The sequence below is a fragment of the Brassica napus genome, chromosome C2 (assembly GCF_020379485.1).
Source record: "Brassica napus cultivar Da-Ae chromosome C2, Da-Ae, whole genome shotgun sequence".
NCBI classification, from domain to species: domain Eukaryota; kingdom Viridiplantae; phylum Streptophyta; class Magnoliopsida; order Brassicales; family Brassicaceae; genus Brassica; species Brassica napus.
This window is the reverse complement of record NC_063445.1, coordinates 33,529,050-33,550,689: the sequence shown is the minus strand read 5'-3', so window position 1 is coordinate 33,550,689 and position 21,640 is coordinate 33,529,050. Positions and strand designations below refer to the sequence as shown.

General features: G+C 34.2%; 2 protein-coding genes and 1 long non-coding RNA gene across 3 annotated transcripts; all 3 read left to right on the top strand.

Moving 5' to 3' along the window:
- Positions 1-11,550: 11,550 nt before the first annotated feature.
- On the top strand, positions 11,551-12,652 carry LOC125581960 (putative lipid-binding protein AIR1). The gene has a single exon (XM_048748250.1). It carries the CDS (start codon positions 12,043-12,045, stop codon positions 12,376-12,378), a length of 336 nt encoding a protein of 111 aa, XP_048604207.1. The 5' UTR covers positions 11,551-12,042; the 3' UTR covers positions 12,379-12,652.
- A 1,300-nt stretch (positions 12,653-13,952) lies between these two features.
- Positions 13,953-16,200, top strand: LOC125582539. The gene is made up of 3 exons (XR_007319999.1): positions 13,953-15,532; positions 15,608-15,783; positions 15,934-16,200. It is a non-coding gene; the product is annotated as an uncharacterized LOC125582539 (long non-coding RNA).
- Positions 16,201-19,246: 3,046 nt separating this feature from the next.
- LOC106379598 (putative lipid-binding protein AIR1) lies at positions 19,247-20,228 on the top strand. The gene has a single exon (XM_048748525.1). The coding sequence runs from the start codon at positions 19,616-19,618 to the stop codon at positions 19,949-19,951; it is 336 nt and encodes a 111-aa protein (XP_048604482.1). The 5' UTR covers positions 19,247-19,615; the 3' UTR covers positions 19,952-20,228.
- Positions 20,229-21,640: the final 1,412 nt, after the last annotated feature.

The window sequence follows — 21,640 nt, the reverse complement described above, 5'->3', positions numbered from 1 at the left end:
CCAAAGGCTAGATATGATTGGGTGAGTCTCAGGATCCAGGACTTCAAGTCCGTGGATGAATATAACTCAGAAATGTTCAAAATTGTTTGTACATTGAAGCTGTGTTGTAAGGAAATCACGGATGAGGATATGTTGGAAAAGACATTGTCCACCTTCCACACAAATAATATGGTGTTAGGACACCAGTACAGTGAAAAAGGCTTCAAGAGTTATGAAGATCTGATTCCATGTTTGTTGCGTGCTGAGCAAAACAATGAGTTACTGATGAGAAACAGTGAGATGAGACTTCCAGGATCCACACCATTACCTGAAGCACATGCAGACTAAGAAGCTATGAATGAACCTAACCATGTCCATCATGATAAACCACACGGCCATTGCCGTGGTGGATGGAGAGGACGTGGCCCCGGCCAATACAATTTACATGGCCGCGGGAATAGCTATGGAAGAGGCCGTGGATATCAATTTCATTCAGGCCGTGGTCGAGGCAGAATCTGTGGTGTTTCTAAACCACAACACTCGACCAGATCAGTGTGTCATAGGTGTGGAATACATAATCATTGGGCTAAGAATTGTAGGACTCCCAAGCATCTAGTTGATGTGTACCAAGAGAATTTTGAAAGGGAAGAATCCTGAAGCCCACACGATCTTATGGAATACGAGACTTCTAATTGTCTAAAAAAATAAGTTGATTTCGATGTCTTGTTTTGATTTTATGATTTCTTTGTCTTTATGACTTATTTGAATTTATTATATGAATGAAAGTTTTTATTTTAAAAATCCTATCTCTGAAAATCTGAAATAAGTATGATAAAATCTATAATAATAAATCACCTAAAATTTCTTCATTCTTAAGATAATGGGTAAATGGTTTCAAAATTGAAACCATGGGCATAGGGAACAAAGAATTCCTTTACATCGCCCAAAGAGATAAGAAATATAGTTACGGGTATAGCCATTCCCATGAAAGGCTACGGCCAGACTAAAGAGATCTAATGATTTATACTCACCCATAGAAGCCAATTGAGTTTAAACAACATAAGAATGGTTTCTATATTGAAACAATGAGCAAAGGAAATAAAGATTTCCTTTTAGAATTCACTCAAGATCATAGAAATAATGGCCGAGACTATACCTGCATTCTCTACTGGTCTATACTATACAAAGATCAGTATGATAGAGACAAATGTCTGCGAACTTTTCACTCTATGGCATAACCGGATTAGCTATCCTGGTTCAAACATGATGCAAAATGGGCACACATTGAAAGAAAGAAAGAGTTATCCCATAGAATCTCACAAGGGAAACTCATTAGGCCATAATTATAGTATGTCCATGAGGGGGCAGTGTGGACAAATCCGTGGCACATGTCCACACTATAAACGGCTTGGTCGAATCCTTTTATAAACCGCATAGGCCATTACTTATAAGGTCAAAACTCCAAATCTAAAGCTTGGGGACATACGAATTTTACATGCATCTAAGTTAAAAGCATCAGGCCATTTAGTGATCATAGATATTCCCCATCTCGATTAGATAACGGGTCAAGAGCCAGACATATTTCATCATTAAAGACATTTAGATGTGCCAATTGCTCCACCACAGAAAACTAAGATGGGACCTCAGAAGGAGGATGGGGATATATGTTGGATATGAATCTCCCATGATAATGAAGTACCTTGAGCCAAATATGGGTGATGTATTTAGTGGCCAAGAACACGGATCGCAAGTTTAATGAATCCGACTATCCAACATTAGGGGGATAAAATAATAAGCTGGTAAAAGAAACAGAATGGCATCGACCATCATTGTCTTGGCAAGATCCTCAGACTAAAGAATGTGAAATAGATGTCCAAAGATTATACATTTACAAAGCTAGCTAATCAAATGCCAAACACATTTGATGACCCGGGAAAATGACTAAGTCATATATAAACCAGCTTGTAAAGCACCAACGAAAATGATATCCAAGAGAGACACAGTCAAGTTGCTACAGAGTCTATACAAGATAGACCAATAAGTTCCAAAAAATTAGAATCCTCGGAAACAAAAGAAAGGTGCAGATAATGATAAACAGATCCAAATCTGAGGTTACTAAGGAAACCATCCCAGACATAGAGATAAGGCCGGCCGGCAGGCTAAACATCTAAGGTATCAAACAATGTAGCTTGGGACGCCAAGCTGCAAGGTAATAAAGGTCCTTGATAATAATAAAATCTCAATCGATTATATCATGTTTGGAACATTATGGAACACATAAAGAATGTCGACATAAGATGATTTTAGTAGCACTTGAAATTATGAATATAAACGAGGATCATGAACCCACGTCCATACATGAGTGCACTCAACAAATCAGATAAAAGGAAAAGGGGGCGTGGAATTAATTAATAAAAGAGAGGTTTTGGTCCCACATTTCGGACACCTCTAGATGTAAAACCAGTTGGACAAATGAGTCTTTGTGAAAGAAATGAAACATGGCGAGATAGCAAGATATAAGGCACGACCATATGCACAAGGATTCACACAAAGACGAGGAATCAATTATGAGGAGATATACTCCCCTGTGGTGGATATAACAAACATTTAGATTCCTAATAAGTCTGGTCATAAGAAAAGAAAATAGATTTGCGGTTAAAGGATGTAGAAACCGCCTACTTATATGGTCTACTGGATAATGAATATATATATAACTCCCAGAAGATATTGAGTTGTCAAATACAACAGGTTCTCGAGAACTAAAATATATATGTGTATGTTAATATCCTCTAGAGAGATTTCCCAAACGATTATCTAAAAGAAAGAGATTGAAATGAGAATTTGGGACAAACAAGGTTTTGTTTGGGAATAAAATTAAAACATCTTAAAAGATGGAATTTTTATGCATCAAAGGGCTTATAGAAAGTCATTCAACCAAATTTTAAACATGGACTAAAAGCTCGCCCATTGTGTTGTCCTATAAGGTACTTTGTTCCGGACACAAACGTATTGTAAGTCTCAAGAAGGACATGGTCGTGAGGATTTTTTGAATTAGACACGGATCCTTTGATCCCAAGAAGGACAAGGGATATGTCCTTGGTCCTGAAAAGTTCTTAACACAAGTACCATTGGCGCCTTGATGAAATAGGCAAGCTATACTAGGCTGGACATGTGTTTTTGCCATGAATCTCTTGTATATGTTTAGATCATGTCCGATCATGAGGTTATCTATCAGATCCACATCAAGCTCGATCGCAGATAGGATATATCTTTACACATGGAGGTACGGCCATACATGAGGCCAGCCGCGAGTGTGTTTGGTTGAGGTCGATGACCCAACACGTCCGAGCTGATTGCGGGATGGCCGAGAACAAAGAGCCAACCGTGATGTATGAGGACAATGCTGTGTGCATTGCTCAGCTCAAGGACGATTACATAAAAGGTGATAGGACGAAGTACATATTGCCTAAGTTCTTCTTCACTCACGAGCTTCAAAAAGCCGGTGAGGTCCAGGTCGTCCAAGTACGATCCAGTGACAATTCAGCAGACCTATTCACCAAAGCACTTCCTACCTGCACATTCAGGAAGCTCACGCATCAGATTGAGATGCATAGGCTGAAGGACCTCCACTGAGGTTCACATCAGGGGGAGTAGTACGTGTTGTACTCTTTTTCCTTCATCATGGTTTTGTCCCACTGAGTTTTCCAGATAAGGTTTTAATGAGACAACATTAAGCGTATTACAATCCCTGTATGGTTATGGCATCCAAGGAGGAGTGTTATAAATCAATTGATTGATGTTCATAACCGGCCCGGTCCATAACCGGCCCGGTCCATAACCGGCCCGGTCCATAACCGGCCCGGTCCATAACCGGCCCATACACTTAGAGAGAGAGAATGGCGGCCACGACTTGGAGAGAGAGAGAGAGAGAGAGGCAGCCATGTAGCTTGGAGAAAAGGAAACCATATTTTTTTTTCCTTGTATTTGTACTCTTTCTATATTATGTATTACTAGTTTTCCTAATCATAGTTGGTTTAGGTTTTGGATACTTTCCATATTTCTTTATCTTGTAATTCTTATATAAAGGAACACACTTTTGATTAATAATACACATAAACTTACAGTTCTAAATCCTAAGTTTCACAACAATTATCTCTTTTCATTTTGTCAAGGCTCCCACTGCTATTGATATTAGTCTGTATCATCTTTGAACCTGCCGCTTCCACATAAACATTTGTAGATTTTGTAAATTAAGATTGTACTATTTATTTCCAAACTTCAAATTATAAAACAGTCAAAAGTTATAAATCGTAAATAATATTCTTGATTATATGTTTTGTTTAAACGTGGAGACAGGGTAGAGTGGCTACTCTTCCTTTTCCTTAACCTCCTCTTCTTCACTTACACTTCTGCTCAAGGCACTTGTCCTAGAAATGCCCTTCAGATCGGTGCTTTCACTAATGTGCTCAATGCAATTGACTTAACATTAGGAAACCCACCGCCACCAGTACCGCCGTGCCGCTCGCTCATTGCAGGCTTGGCTGACCTTGAGGCTGCAGTCTGTCTCTGTACCGCGCTCGACGTTAACGTTCTTGGCATCAACGTTCACCTTCCCATCGATATCAGTGTACTTTTCAATGCTTGTAGCAGATTTGCTCCACCAAGTTTCCAATGCCCGTAAGTTGAATACGTATGAGATATCTGAAGACATACCGAAAAAATAAAGGTTGAACTGGTTGCCTGTCGTCTTTTGCCTTTTAACTGGTGATTTCTTTTGTATTTGTAACTTCCTTCGATTGAATAAAATGATGAGTGTAACGTTCTCATGCAATAATGAGTTTGTGTGTGTAATCGCCATGTTCGTTGCCCTTTTACTTCATTGTTCTTCCTTACCTTCGTTTGTAAAACGTTTCGTTCGAATTTGATTAATAAAAGCTTCAATCGGTGTTGTTGTCTATATCGGACTTATATGTGTATCAAAAAAAGCAAGGTAAAATGATACGATCTCACTGAAAACAACACGTTTCAGTAAAGCTGTTGTAATCATTAATTAATGGCATGTGCTTAATTTTTGAGAAAAAGACAAAAATAGCAGTAAATCAAGTTTTTGTTCCCAAACTAGCACTCAAGGTCAAAACTTTAAACCCTAAACCCTAAACTCTAAACCCTAAACCCTAAAACCTAAATCCTAAACCCCACCCTTTAACTCTAAACCCTAAGTTTGTGACTTTTGATAAAACATTAAGTGCTATTTTTGTGACTTTTGACCTTGAGTGCTAGTTTGGGAACAAAAACTTGATTTACTGCTATTTTGGAGATAAGATTTTAAATTTTGAAAAATAAAAAAAATAAAATTTTCAAAGGATAAACTTAGAAAGGTGCTATTTTGGTCATTTTAGTTTTTGAGTGCTATTTTTGTGATATAAACTTAGAAAGGTGCTATTTTGGAGATTTGCCCTTAATTTTTGGTAACGAAATGGAAACAAAATACTCATTCTTTTTCATAAAGTTATTCTAGAAAAAAATTTTGTTTCAAAAAGTTTTATTTTTTGGATTTTCAATACATGTTTTATTATCTAATTGTAAACTTCAAAAACTTAATAGTATTTATTAGATTTTTATTGGCTTAAATTTATGAGAAAATTTTAGTCACAAAAAAATTATGTAAATTTAATGTGTTTTATTAACATGTGTGAAAAATCTAAAATATGTAACAATTTGAAACGGGGGAGAGTATCTCCAGCTGAATTGAGCTGAATACATTTTGGCTCTAATCTGATCGAACTATCTCCAAACCAAAATTGTTGTCATAAAAGGAAAAAAATATTTGTAGTCACTGCTACATTACTTTAATATACTTTTATCAAACTACATGATAGTGCAGTTAATATTAATATTTTCTTGATAACTTCAAACTTGTTGTACTATTAATATCTTATTATATAAATTATAATTATTGATTATATCATAATACTTGAATATTTGTTTAGAAATATAGCTAGGGCGTGAATGGAGAATGCGATGTAACCGATGATCTCGTCACTTATTCTTATGGCAAAGAATTTTATCTATTCTTTGGTTTTGGGGTTCCATGGCTATCAAGGTTTGTTATTTGAGATGAGCTATGGTTTGGACTATTTCTTGTTGAAGATTAAAAACCAGATAAAGCGAATATATGGGTTTCAAGTATCATAATATCAGGTTTCTACGGGTTTGATTGGCATTTCACTGAGGTTTCTAAGCCGGATCCGTGTCCGTGTTCTCTTCTCGTTGTCTTTGATCTCTCTTTCAAAGGTCTTAGAGTGGAACATAATGGAAACGTGATCTCTGATGAGGTTCATATGCCTATATGATAGTATTAAATGCTTTGACCTCTTTTACATTGTATTTTCAAAGTATCAGCTCGGCATGGACCGTCTCTTGAGCTCGTCATGGACCGTCTCTTGCGCTCGGCATGGGCCATGGAACTTGGTGGGCCTATTGTCGCCTTATGGGCTTCAAGGACACTCGCTCGGGTTCTCGGAACACTACTACAAGAAGTCTATTCATGAAAAGGCATGGTTTGTTTTGGAACTGTTGATGTATTATTGCTCTCGTTGAAACTTACTAATATATATTATTGACAGCATACGGATATTGTATGATAAGTCCGTCCATATGGCATGGATATATATAACAAATGCAAAATGACGCCATGAATGTTTCTTCATGTGAGATTATGCTTAGACTAAATAATGATACTAGTCTGCCAATGAAATAGAATTCGTTGAAAGATAACATATGTTCATGTCGTGAACAACCTATCATGAAGGAATAAAGAACAATTATTCCATTCTAATCACTCTTACAGATTGAGATTGGTATAGTAGGTTGAGGGTGCGACGTAGCACATATATAATTTTAAAGAAATTATTTATCCCTGTAATTAGATAATGAAGCCGCATAAATTTAAAGTGTTTAGTCTATGATAAATCATTTTAAATATTTAATATAATTTTCTTATATATTTATTGATAAATGAAATAAGTAAAAACAAACATTTTGAAAACTTAATGAAAAAAAATATTTCAATTTAATTTTCTCTTTTGAATAATTTTTAATCAGCCAGAATTCTCTCTTCTGTATTTGAACGATATTTCTCTCTTTTATGTCGCTCTGTGTAGACAAAAAGCAAAGTAAAAAGCTAGCTCCGTTCTGGCTCTGGTTGGTGCCGGAGGTTTCCTCCTCCAACCATAATTTTCTTTCTCATTTTTCTTTCTATCCATCTGCTTAACCCTAGTACATAAGCAAGTTTTTATGCTTGTCGAGATCTTATATGAAGAATTGTGTGAGGTCGATGGTGACAGCGACATCCATTTTATGGCGCAGCAACAAGACTCATAGTGTGATGAATGCGGAAGGGCTGGCTTTTAGGGCTGAAGTGAGCCGTCAGATTTGGTTTTTGGATTTTGGTTTTCAGAGCTCTGGCACGTCATTCACGTCAACGGCGCCGGAACCGGTAACATGCTTCCTCCACCATATATTTACCTTAGGCTTTGGCGGGAGCTTACAGAAGAGAGGTATGACGTCTGGTGGAAAGTGGTTCGTTCTGCATCCTAATAATGTAATTGGGTCTTCTGTTCTGAACGGTGGTACGAGCTTGGAATCTCTTGAAGCTAAGAATTATTTTTGGACTGGTATGTACCTGTTTTCAAGGTCCAACTTTCGTTTCATTTCAGACTCATTGGTCCCGTCTTGTTGGCTATGGGTTCGAGATTTTAATAAACGGTTATATTGGGTCTAATCTAGGAACACACCTTTGGTGTCAAGTTGTCGATACATGAATATCACTCTAATCTTGTTGGCTACAACCAACTATGTAGAAAATTATAGTCTTAATTAGGTCTAGTCCATCGATAGATTTTGTCTGTGTAACTGTGAGGTGAATTGGTTCTCGTTTATGTCTTTTGTTAAGTGCACACTTCCGGCAATTAGGTAACGTAGGATGCCCTTGAATTCTTCTAAGTATTACTATTTTGATCCTATTTGTGTGATGGTGGTCGAAACCTCTTGTAAAGTATATGATAGTGTACCATGATTTAGTAAATACACATTGATGTTTGAGCCAAAGAAAAATTCATGAACAATAACTCCATGTGCAGCTCTGTTCATAACATTGATTCCTTTCCCATAACTCCAGGTGCAGCTCACTCTCCATAATATTGATTCTCCCATAACATGGATTGCATCAGAATTACACTTACACTCATAATAAGTAGATTCTTTTCGAATAAAATTTGCAACATACAATACCAAGACAGATGGTTCTACTTGCAGTACTCTAGATTTTCATATACACTACAAGAAAACATCGGCATACTGAGGGAAAAAATCGTCGGTATGTCGTCGGAATAACGCTATTCCGACGACATACCGACGAAAAAAGTCCTCGGAAATAACTCCTCGGAAATTCATCTTTCCTCGGAAATCCCTCGGAAATTTCCGACGGAATTCCGAGGAAATGAATTTCCTCGGAATATTCCGAGGACTTTTTTCGTCGGAAATTCCTCGGAATATTCCGAGGAAGATGTCGTCGGAATATTCCGAGGGATACACTTCCTCGGAATATTTCCAAAATTAAAAAAAAAAATTATAAATTTATTTTTTTAAATTGAAATTCGAAAATATAAAATTAAAATTGAAATAGAAAACATATTTAAAATACAAAAAATAATAAAATAGTTTTATAAATAAAAAAAATGTTTTATAAATACAAAATTAGTTTTAATAAATATAAATATTTTTATAAATATGAAATCATCTTTTTATAAATACAAAATAGTTTTTATAAATACAAAAAATAATAAAATAGTGTTTATAAATCAAAAAAATGTTTTATAAATACAAAATTAGTTTTAATAAATATAAATATTTTTATAGATATGAAATCATCTTTTTATAAATACAAAATAGTTTTTATAAATACAAAAAATAATAAAATAGTTTTATAAATCAAAAAATGTTTTATAAATACAAAATTAATTTTAAAATATGAAATCATCTTTTATAAATCCAAAAATCGAATTTATATACAAAGAACGTTTTGTATATTTAAAAATAGTTTTTATAAATACAAAAATAAAAAAATAGTGTTTATAAATCAAAAAAATGTTTTATAAATACAAAATTAGTTTTAATAAATATAAATATTTTTATAAATATGAAATCATCTTTTATAAATCCAAAAATCGAATTTATATACAAAAACGTTTTGTAAAATCGAATTTATATAGAAAAAACGTTTTGTAAATACAAAAATAATAAACAATTTATAAAACAAGTTCTAAATCAATTCAACACAACCAAATCACAATTCTAAACCTATTACACAACAAATCACAATCCTACCCAATCACCCTAACAAAAATCTATCAAAAAACTTCTAAAATCATCAAATCTACTTAAAAACCTAACAAATAGGACCTAAGAGAGTGGGATAGGGTCCTTACATGATTTGTAAGGGAATGGAAAGGATTCGCCGGAGAGATCGTCGCGAGAGAAGGTGGAGAACGCCGGAAGGAGAGAGAGATCGCCGGAGAGGAAGAAGAGAGAAATGGAGAAGAAGAGAGAAATGGGGAAGAAGATGCGGTTCGAGTTTATAAAACCTTGGGTCTGACGGATATTTTCCGTCGGAATTCCCTCAGTATTTTCAATTTCAATTTTCGCGAAATATTTGGCGGCTTGTTTGCCCGGTTAAATGAAAATATTCCGAGGAAATTCCGACGGCCACTTAAATATCCGTCGGAATTTCCTCGGAATATTTTCATTAATTCGAGGAAAAAGAATATCCTGTGCATACATTTCTATTAATTTATATTGTTCCTCGGAATTTCCTCGGAATATTCCGAGGAAATACCGAGGAACTAGTGTTTGGGGTTTCAAAACATCAATTTTTTTTGCCGTATTTCATTTCTTATACAATTGTAATGCATACCATTGAGGATTCTTTGTATAGATGAGCATAAACCATGAAATAACAAATTTCAAAACGAATTGTAAGTATTCCCTTTACCGTTCATTAAAGTGTATAAGTGTTTCTCTTATGTTGTGGGGATTTCGTTCATACAATCGGAAAAGTGTTTATTATAGGGTAAGGAACAAATTTTTGACTTCATAATGAACGTAAGACACTTAATAAGGGTTATATAGGTGTTATTCAAACCGCAAAACGTTGTTTTCGGTTTAAAAACCCTATTTCCTCGGAATTTCCTCGGAATATTCCGAGGGAATTCCGAGGAAACCCTTTTCTTCCTCGGAATTCCGTCGGAATATTCCGAGGAAATTCCGAGGAACTAGTGTTTGGGGTTTCAAAATCTTGAATGTTTTTTTATAAACGAATCGATCGATGGATTTATGTCCAGAAACGCATCGATCGATCACTAAGATGGAACAAAGCGTAACAATGTGATCGATCGATGAGATTATCCCATCGATCGATCTAGGATATCAAGTGTTCCTCGGAATTTCCTCGGAATATTCCGAGGAAATTCCGAGGAACTAGTGTTTTGGGTTTCAAAATCTCGAATGTTTTTTTATAAACGAATCGATCGATGGATTTATGTCCCAAAATGCATCGATCGATCACTAAGATGGAATAAGCGTAACAATGTGATCGATCGATGAGATTATCCCATCGATCGATCTAGGATATCAAGTGTTCCTCGGAATTTCCTCGGAATATTCCGAGGAAATTCCGAGGAACTAGTGTTTTGGGTTTCAAAATCTCGAATGTTTTTTTATAAACGCATCGATCGATGGATTTATGTCCAAAAACGCATCGATCGATCACTAAGATGGACCAAAGCGTAACAATGTGATCGATCGATGGGTATATGTCCAAAAACGCATCGATCGATCACTCGTTCGTCGGAATTTCCTCGGAATTTTGTGAGGAACACATTTTTCCTCGGAATTTCCTCGGAATATACCGACGGATTAGTGTTTCCTCGGAATTCCGTCGGTATATTCCGAGGAAGTTCCGAGGAAACCCAAAATTTGGGCTTCCTCGGAATTTCCTCGGAAATTCCTCGGGAAATTCTGAGGATTTCATTTTCCGTCGGAATGTCCGTCAGAATACCGATGTTTTCTTGTAGTGATAGTTTTTATATTGATTAATCTGCAGAAGCTACAATATCAGAAATAAAACCCTAAATCTTATATGAAAATAATTGATGAGAGTAGGAAATATGTTCGTAACTATTTAGTATATTAGAATTTTATGAGAATAAAAATGTAAAATGCATAGATATAAATAAATAGAATTAACTTAGCTTTCTTAAATTCTATGGAACGTAAATTTGTAAACTGTGGTATTGAGTAATATAGCCAGTTCCAAATATAGTATATATGTGGTCAGTTTCTTCATTTTTCTTGAATAGTCATGATATTTTAAACCAAGATATGGTCGATCTTGTGTATCTTTTAATACACTGCAATAAAATCATATATAATGAACTCATGTGAAATTACTAATGTCATCAAAAATATGTTTGAACGTTAAACAACAAACAAAACGATTATATCTTTTCATTTTGTCACGGCTCCCACAGCTATTGATATTAGTCTGTATCATCTTTGAACCTGCCCCTTCCACATAAACATTTGTAGATTTTGTAAATTAAGATTGTACTATTTATTTCCAAACTTCAAATTATAAAACAGTCAAAAGTTATAAATCGTAAACAATATTCTTGATTATATATTTTGTTTAAACGTGGAGGTAGAGTGGCTAACAAACTTATAATAGTAGTTTACTCTACTCTATAATTTGTACAATATTCCTTTTTATGATTTGCCAACTAATTAGACAATAACTATTGCGTCTACTTATTATAGTCGACTCATAAATATGAAAAAAAAAATAGGCAACTAATCTCTTGTAGAAACCAATTTATGACTCTCCTACAGAAAATTCTATAAATATCCACTATAACCCCCATAATTTATCTCCACCCTACTCAAAGAATATAAACACACTACTACTTCCTGAGATTTTGTTTCAGAGTTTTTCTGGTACACAAACAAATGGCTCCAAGAACCTCTCTTGCACTCTTCCTTTTCCTTAACCTCCTCTTCTTCACTTACACTTCTGCTCAAGGCACTTGTCCTAGAAATGCCCTTCAGATCGGTGCTTGCACTAATGTGCTCAATGCAATTGACTTAACATTAGGAAACCCACCGCCACCAGTACCGCCGTGCTGCTCGCTCATTGCAGGCTTGGCTGACCTTGAGGCTGCAGTCTGTCTCTGTACCGCGCTCGACGTTAACGTTCTTGGCATCAACGTTCACCTTCCCATCGATATCAGTGTACTTTTCAATGCTTGTAGCAGATTTTCTCCACCAAGTTTCCAATGCCCGTAAGTTGAATACGTATGAGATATCTGAAGACATACCGAAAAAATAAAGGTTGAACGTGTTGCCTGTCGTCTTTTGCTTTTTAACTGGTGATTTCTTTTGTATTTGTAACTTCCTTCGATTGAATAAAATGATGAGTGTAATTCTCATGCAATAATGAGTTTGTGTGTGTAATCGCCATGTTCGTTGCCCTTTTACTTCATTGTTCTTCCTTACCTTCGTTTGTAAAACGTTTCGTTCGAATTTGATTAATAAAAGCTTCAATCGGTGTTGTTGTCTATATCGGACTTATATGTGTATCGAAAAAAAGCAAGGTAAAATGATACGATCTCACTGAAAACAACACGTTTTAGTAAAGCTGTTGTAATCATTAATTAATGGCATGTGCTTAACTTTTGGTAACGAAATGGAAACAAAATACTCATTCCTTTTCATAAAGTTACATATTCTAGAGAAAAATTTTATATCAAAAAATTTTATTTTTTGCATTTTCAATGCATGTTTTATTATCTAATTGCAAACTTCAAAAAACTTAATAGTATTTATTAGATTTTTATTAGCTTAAAAGTATGGGAAAAATTTAATCACAAAAAAGTTATGCAAATTTAATGTGTTTTATTAACATGTGTGAAAAATCTAAAATATGTAACATTTTGAAACGGGGGAGAGTATCTCCGGCTTAATTGAGCTGAATACATTTTGGCTCTAATCTGATCGAACTATCTCCAAACCAAAATTGTTGTCATAAAAGGGAAGAAATATATGTAGTCGCTGCTACATTACTTTAATATACTTTTATCAAACTACATAATAGTGCTGTTAATATTAATATTTTCTAGATAACTACACACTTGCTGTACTGGTAACTAAAGGACAAAATTGTGATGTTATAAAAGAAATATGTATTTAGATATATGTACGCAAGAAATATTTGTTTTGGCAAATGTGCATCAGTTTTGTGAAGAAATAAAACAGTCGTCTCGCTCCGGTACCGTTGACGATCTAAAAAGGTTAAAAGGATATCATGGTTTGATTTTAACTCTATATCCATGTGGTATAAGAATACCAAGTTATATAAAAGTTATGTGTCACTAAGAGCATTTTTAACTATCTTATTATATAAATTATAATTATAGATTATAAGATAATACTTGAATATTCGTTTAGAAATATAGCTATGGCGCGAATGGAGAGTGCGACGCAACTGATGATCTCGTCACTTAATGGCAAAGAATTTTATCTATTCTTTGGTTTTGGGGTTCCATGGCTATCATGGTTTGTTATTTGAGATGAGCTATGGTTTGGACTAGTTCTTGTTTAAGATTAAGAACCAGATAAAGCAAATATATGGGTTTCAAGTATCATAATATCAGGTTTCTACGGGTTTGATTGGCATTTCACTGAGGTTTCTAAGCAGGATCCGTGTCCGTGTCCTCTTCTCGTTGTCTTTGATCTCTCTTTCAAAGGTCTTAGTGTGGAGCATAATGGAAACGTGATCTCTGATGAGGTTCATATGCCTATATGCAGGGGCGAACCCATAAAGTTTTTTATGTGGGGTCATAAGTGTGGGTAAAATTTTGTCAAAAAACAAAAATATTAAGAAAAAGGGTCACTGAAGGGATTTGATCCAGGGTTTGTGGGTTTAGTACCAAGCTTCCTAACCAAATACGCTAGCGTCAAATAACAATTTAGCTTGCAAAATTATGTTTATCATATATCTGTGGTGTCAAATGACCCCATAACTCTTAACGTGGTTCCGCCACTGCCTATATGATAGTATTAAATGTCTTGACCTCTTTTATATTGTAGTTTCAAAGTATCAGCTCGGCATGGACCGTCTCTTGAGCTCGTCATGGACCGTCTCTTGCGCTCGGCATGGGCCATGGAACTTGGTGGGCCCATTGTCGCCTTATGGGCTTCAAGGACACTCGTTCGGGTTATCGGAACACTAATACAAGAAGTCTCACTACAAAAAAGGGCATATTGTTACAAAAATTTGAGACCAAAACTTTTGGTCACATATTTGTGACTAAATACACACTAATTTGTGACTAATATTATATGTCAAGAAAAAGTTGGTAATTGGTAACAATATTGTGACCGGTTTTATCGTAGCCAACTTTTGTCACATTTAGTGACATAAAAATGACGAAAATAAACGAGACAAAATATGTGACATAATTGTGACTATATTTATTGTTATCATAGTGACTGATATATGACTAAATCATATGTCTCCATTTATAACGATAGAGAAATTAAATGTTCGTGGCAAATTCATATAAAAGAAGGCAACAAAAATATTTCTAGACCCCAAATGAATTTTTAAACCCTTTCTCTTAACACAAATCTCAAAACTCTAATATTTTCATATTTTAACCCCACATCTTAAATTTAAATATAAAATTTAGTATTTTCAAAACCTTTTCTCATATTCTGAAAGTAAACCTCAGACACCCAACCCGTAAGTCACAAAAAATAAACCTTAACCTTTACATAAAGTTTCAAAATTACTATAATACACCTAAACTAATATCCAATATTTATAAAAAAAATTATTTTTTTCAAATCTTATTTAAAAACCTTAACTTGGTATTTAAATTTAAAGTCCAAACCCTTTTCTTCAAACTCCAAACCCTATATCATAAATTTTATCTCTAAATTTGTTTATTCTTTTTTAGAACTATACAGATGTGTACTTTAAATGAATTAACTTAGAATTCTAATGAAACTTATAATAAACATTAAAAATTAAAGAAAGATCAGAAACAAAAACTTCTATTGTAAGTTTCAGAAAAAAAACAAATTCTATCGTTGTATAGAAGAGATGTAATCAACAATTCTACTGCTGTACAACCAAATAAAACTTGCCCCGTCAAAAAAAAGCAAATTTTCTATTGGCTAATTCATAAGCACAAGAACCAAGTTTTTGACCGTCGGATGAGACCAAATCAATGGACCAAAGTTATTAATTTTTCACATCTGCATATCTTTTTTTTTACCAAACAGATCTGCATATCTCTCGACAGATTCTCTTATTTGATTTCATCTCCTAATCTCTTAATTCTTAAGATTTCTTCACTGCGAGCCTCTTCATTCTCTTAACAATCTCTGCTCCCATATCTCTTCAGCTTCGCTACCGTCTCTGTCAATGGTCGTTGTAAGAAGCGAATCCTCCTTCTCTTTTTTAAGATCTACAAATTAATTACTTTCTCATTATCTCTCTTTTGTGTAGCTTTGATTTTGGTCCATGTTAAAGAATCGAAGGAGTGAAGGAGAACCAGAGGAGGAAGGAGAGAGAAGAGAAGGAAGAAAATGAGAAGGATGAACCAGCATGAGAGGTGCAGACATGAAGGTGTTCCGGTGTACCGTCACAGCGTCCGTTGTCGCTCCGGCATGACTGTTCAGATTGTGAGGATCCAATGAATCTGTTCATCTTAATTATATTTCTGTTGAGTTGATTTAAAAAGCGAGATGAATATGTGTAGTTTTGCAATTATTTTCACAGAACCGTTTTTCCTAAATTTGTATAGTTTAACAATTATTGGTATACTTGTGTAGATTTAAGAAGAAAGACGAGGAAGAAGAAGAGTAGGAGGAGACGTAAGAAGAGCGGTTTCTCCTGATGTCTACTTGTTCACTGCAGTGATTAACGCATTTTGCAAGGGAGGGATGGAATGAGGATGAGTGGGAGGTATGATGAGGCATTTATGTGTAAGGAGCTATGGCTTTGGAGACAAAGCGTTGAGTTGCTGAGAAGATGCATGCTAATCAATTAGGTTTAGTTTTTTTTTTTTAATTTGGTTTAGTTTTATAAACCAGTTTTAATATGTAAGTTGGTTCGACCAATAAATATTTGTAAGTTTGTTTTAATTTATAAACCAAATTAGTAAATCAATTTTATTATGTATGTACTGAATTTTAGATTTTATTTTAACGGTAAGTTTAAATTTTTCATATAATTAATTTTATTTTAGTAATTCAATTTATAAATTTGTATTATTAAAATAAAAAAAATGAATCAATATGGATATGTTACATTATAATTAATTATATTTATATTTTTTATTAAATACTTTGAGATAATTGATCCGTTACTACAAATGACATTTTTGTCACATTATAATTAGTCACAAATTACAACGAATTGAAACAATTTAATATGTAAAGAATTGTAACATTCTTGTCACATTATAATAGTCACAGATTATAACGATTTGAGACAATTTAATATGTAAGAAATTGTAACAGTGTTGTTACTAACATACAACATAACTATGTGAAACGAATTTGTTACAAATATATTAGTCACAAATATAAAAATGTTACGCTATGCATTTGTGACACACGTATTGTAACCATTAAAATTGGTAACAAAAACGTAACAATAACTATATTGTTACGAATTGTTTTCTATTGTGACGAAATGTTTTCTCACAATACTTTTATTTTCTTGTAGTTTCTATTCATGAAAAGGCATGGTTTGTTTTGGAACTGTCGATGTATTATTGCTCTCATTGAAACTTACTAATATATATTATTGACAACATACGGATATTGTATGATAAGTCCGTCCATATGTCATGGATATATATAACAAATGCAAAATGAAGCCATGAATGTTTCTTCATGTGAGATTATGCTTAGACTAAATAATGATACTAGTCTGCCAATGAAATAGAATTCGTTGAAAGATAATATATGTTCATGTCGTGAACAACCTATCATGAAGGAATAAAGAACAATTATTCCATTCTAATCACTCTTACAGATTGAGATTGGTATAGTAGGTTGAGGGTGCGACGTAGCACATATATAATTTTAACCAAATTATTTATCCCTGTAATTAGATAATGAAGCCGCATAAATTTAAAGTGTTTAGTCTATGATAAATCATTTTAAATATTTAATATAATTTTCTTACATATTTATTGATAAATGAAATAAGTAAAGACAATCATTATGAAAACTTTATGAACAAAAATATTTCAATTTAATTTTCTCTTTTTCTCTTTTGAATAATTTTTAATCAGCCAGAATTTTCTCTTCTGTATTTGAACGATATTTCTCTCTTTTATGTCGGTCTGTGTAGACAAAAAGCAAAGTAAAAAGCTAGCTCTTTTCTGGCTCTTGTTGGTGCCGGAGGTTTCCTCCTCCAACCATAATTTTCTTTCTCATTTTTCTTTCTATCCATCTGCTTAACCCTAATCCATAAGCAAGTTTTTATGCTTGTCGAGATCTTATATGACGAATTGTGTGAGGTCGATGGTGACAGCAACATCCATTTTATGGCGCAGCAACAAGACTCATAGTGTGATGAATGCGGAAGGACTGGCTTTTAGGGCTGAAGGGAGCCGTCAGATTTGATTTTTGGTTTTTTTGTTTTCAGAGATCTGGCACGTCATTCACGTCAACTGCGCCTGAACCGGTAACATGCTTCCTCCACCATATATTTACCTTCGTCTTTGGCGGTGGGAGCTTCCGGAAGAGAGGTATGACGTCTGGTGGAAAGTGGTTCGTTCTGCATCCTAATAATGTAATTGGGTCTTCTGTTCTGAACGGTGGTACGAGCTTCGAATCTCTTGAAGCTAAGAATTATTTTTGGACCGGTATGTACCTGTTTTCAAGGCCCAACTTTCGTTTCATTTCAGACTCGTTTGTCCCGTCTTGTTGGCCATGGGTTCGAGATTTTAATAAGCGGTTATATTGGGTCTAATCTGGGAACACACCTTTGGTGTCAAGTTGTCGATACATGAATATCACTCTAATCTTGTTGGCTACAACCAACTATATATGTAGAAAATTATAGTCTTAATTAGGTCTAGTCCATCGATAGATTTTGTCTTTGTAACTGTGAGGTGCAAGAGACATTTTATTACTTACGATTTTGGCTGAATGAATTGGTTCTCGTTTATGTCTTTTGTTAAGTGCACACTTCAGGGCAATTAGGTAACGTAGCATGCCCTTGAATTCTTCTAAGTATTACTATTTTGATCCTATTTGTGTGATGGTGGTCGAAACCTCTTGTAAAGTATATGATAGCGTACCATGATCTAGTGAATATACATTGATGTTTGAGCCAAAGAGAAATTCATGAACAATAACTCCATGTGCAGCTCTGTTCATAACATTGATTCCTCTCCCATAACTCCAGGTGCTTCTCTCTCTCTCCATAATATTGATTCTCCCATAACATGGATTACATCTGAATCACACTTACACTCATAATAAGTAGATTATTTTCGAACAAAATTTGCAACATACAATACCAAGACAGATGGTTCTACTTGCAGTACTATAGATTTTCATATAGTTTTTATATTGATTAATCTGCAGAAGCTACAATATCAGAAATAAAACCCTAAATCTTATATGAAAATAATTGATGAGAGTAGGAAATATGTTCGTAACTATTTAGTATATTAGAATTTTATGAGAATAAAAATTTAAAATGCATAGATATAAATAAATAGAATTAACTTAGCTTTCTTAAATTCTATGGAACGTAAATTTGTAAACTGTGGTATTGAGTAATATAGCCAGTTTCAAATATAGTATATATGTGGTCAGTTTCTTCATTTTTCTTGAATAGTCATGATATTTTAAACCAAGATATGGACGATCTTGTGTATCTTTTAATACACTGCAATAAAATCATATATAATGAACTCATGTTAAATTACGTATGTCATCAAAAATATGTTTGAACGTTAAACAACAAACAAAACGATTATATCTTTTCATTTTGTCACGGCTCCCACTGCTATTGATATTAGTCTGTATCATCTTTGAACCTGCCGCTTCCACATAAACATTTCTAGATTTTGAAAATTAAGATTGTACTATTTATTTCCAAACTTCAAATTATAAAACAGTCAAAAGTTATAAATCGTAAATAATATTCTTGATTATATGTTTTGTTTAAACGTGGAGACAGGGTAGAGTGGCTAACAAACTTCTAATAGTAGTTTACTCTACTCTATAATTTGTACAATATTCCTTTTTATGATTTGCCAACTAATTAGACAATAACTATTGCGTCTACTTATTATAGTCGACTAATAAATATGAAAAAAAAAATAGTCAACTAATCTCTTGTAGAAACCAATTTATGACTCTCCTACAGACAATTCTATAAATATCCACTATAACCCCCATAATTTATCTCCACCCTACTCAAAGAATATAAACACACTACTAATTCCTGAGATTTTGTTTCAGAGTTTTTCTGGTACACAAACAAATGGCTCCAAGAACCTCCCTTGCACTCTTCCTTTTTCTTAACCTCCTCTTCTTCACTTACACTTCTGCTCAAGGCACTTGTCCTAGAAATGCCCTTCAGATCGGTGCTTGCACTAATGTGCTCAATGCAATTGACTTAACATTAGGAAACCCACCGCCACCAGTACCGCCGTGCTGCTCGCTCATTGCAGGCTTGGCTGACCTTGACGCTGCAGTCTGTCTCTGTACCGCGCTCGACGTTAACGTTCTTGGCATCAACGTTCACCTTCCCATCGATATCAGTGTACTTTTCAATGCTTGTAGCAGATTTGCTCCACCAAGTTTCCAATGCCCGTAAGTTGAATACGTATTAGATATCTGAAGACATACCGAAAAAAATAAAGGTTGAACGTGTTGCCTGTCGTCTTTTGCTTTTTAACTGGTGATTTCTTTTGTATTTGTAACTTCCTTCGATTGAATAAAATGATGAGTGTAACGGTCTCATGCAATAATGAGTTTGTGTGTGTAATCGCCATGTTCGTTGCCCTTTTACTTCATTGTTCTTCCTTACCTTCGTTTGTAAAACGTTTCGTTCGAATTTGATTAATAAAAGCTTCAATCGGTGTTGTTGTCTATATCGGACTTATATGTGTATCGAAAAAAAGCAAGGTAAAATGATACGATCTCACTGAAAACAACACGTTTTAGTAAAGCTTTTGTAATCATTAATTAATGGCATGTGCTTAACTTTTGGTAACCAAATGGAAACAAAATACTCATTCCTTCTCGTAAAGTTACGTATTCTAGAAAAAAAATTTGTTTCAAAAAGTCTTATTTTTTGCATTTTCAATGCATTTTTTATTATCTAATTGCAAACTTCAAACAACTTAATAGTATTTATTGAATTTTTATTGGCTTAAAATTATGAGAAAAATTTAATCACAAAAAAATTATGCAAATTTAATGTGTTTTGTTAACATGTGTGAAAAATCTAAAATATGTAACATTTTGAAACGGGAGAGAGTATCTCCAGCTTAATTGAGCTGAATACATTTTGGCTCTAATCTGATCGAACTATCTCCAAACCAAAATTGTTGTCACAAAAGGGAAGAAATATATGTAGTCGCTCCTACATTACTTTAATATACTTTTATCAAACTACATATAGTGGAGTTAATATTAATATTTTCTAGATAACTACAACTTGCTGTACTGGTAACCAAAAGACGAAATTGTGATGTTATAAAAGAAATATGTATTTAGATATATGTATGCAAGAAATATTTGTTTTGGCAAATGTGCATCAGTTTTGTGAAGAAATAGAACAGTTGCTCCGGTAAAAGGATATCATGGTTTGATTCTAACTCTATATCCATGTGGTATAAGAATACCAAGTTATATAAAAGTTATGTGTCACTATGAGCATTTTTAACTATCTTATTATATAAATTATAAGATAATACTTGAATATTCGTTTAGAAATATAGCTATGGCGAGAATGGAGAGTTCGACGTAACCGATGATCTCGTCACTTATTCTTATGGCAAAGAATTTGATCTATTCTTTGGTTTTGTGGTTCCATGGCTATTAAGGTTTGTGATTTGAGATGAGCTATGGTTTGATTAGTTCTTGTTGAAGATTAAAAACCAGATAAAGTGAATATATGGGTTTCAAATATCATAATATCAGGTTTCTACTGGTTTGATTGGCATTTCACTGAGGTTTCTAAGCCGGATCCGTGTCCGTGTCCTCTTCTCGTTGTCTTTGATCTCTCTTTCAAAGGTCTTAGAGTGGAACATAATGGAAATGTGATCTCTGATGAGGTTCATATGCCTATATGATAGTATTAAATGCTTTGACCTCTTTTATATTGTAGTTTCAAAGTATCAGCTCGGCATGGACCGTCTTTTGAGCTCATCATGGACCGTTTCTTGCGCTCGGCATGGGCCATGGAACTTGGTGGGCCCATTGTCGCCTTATGGGCTTCAAGGACACTCGTTCGGGTTTTCGGAACACTAATACAAGAAGTCTATTCATGAAAAGGCAT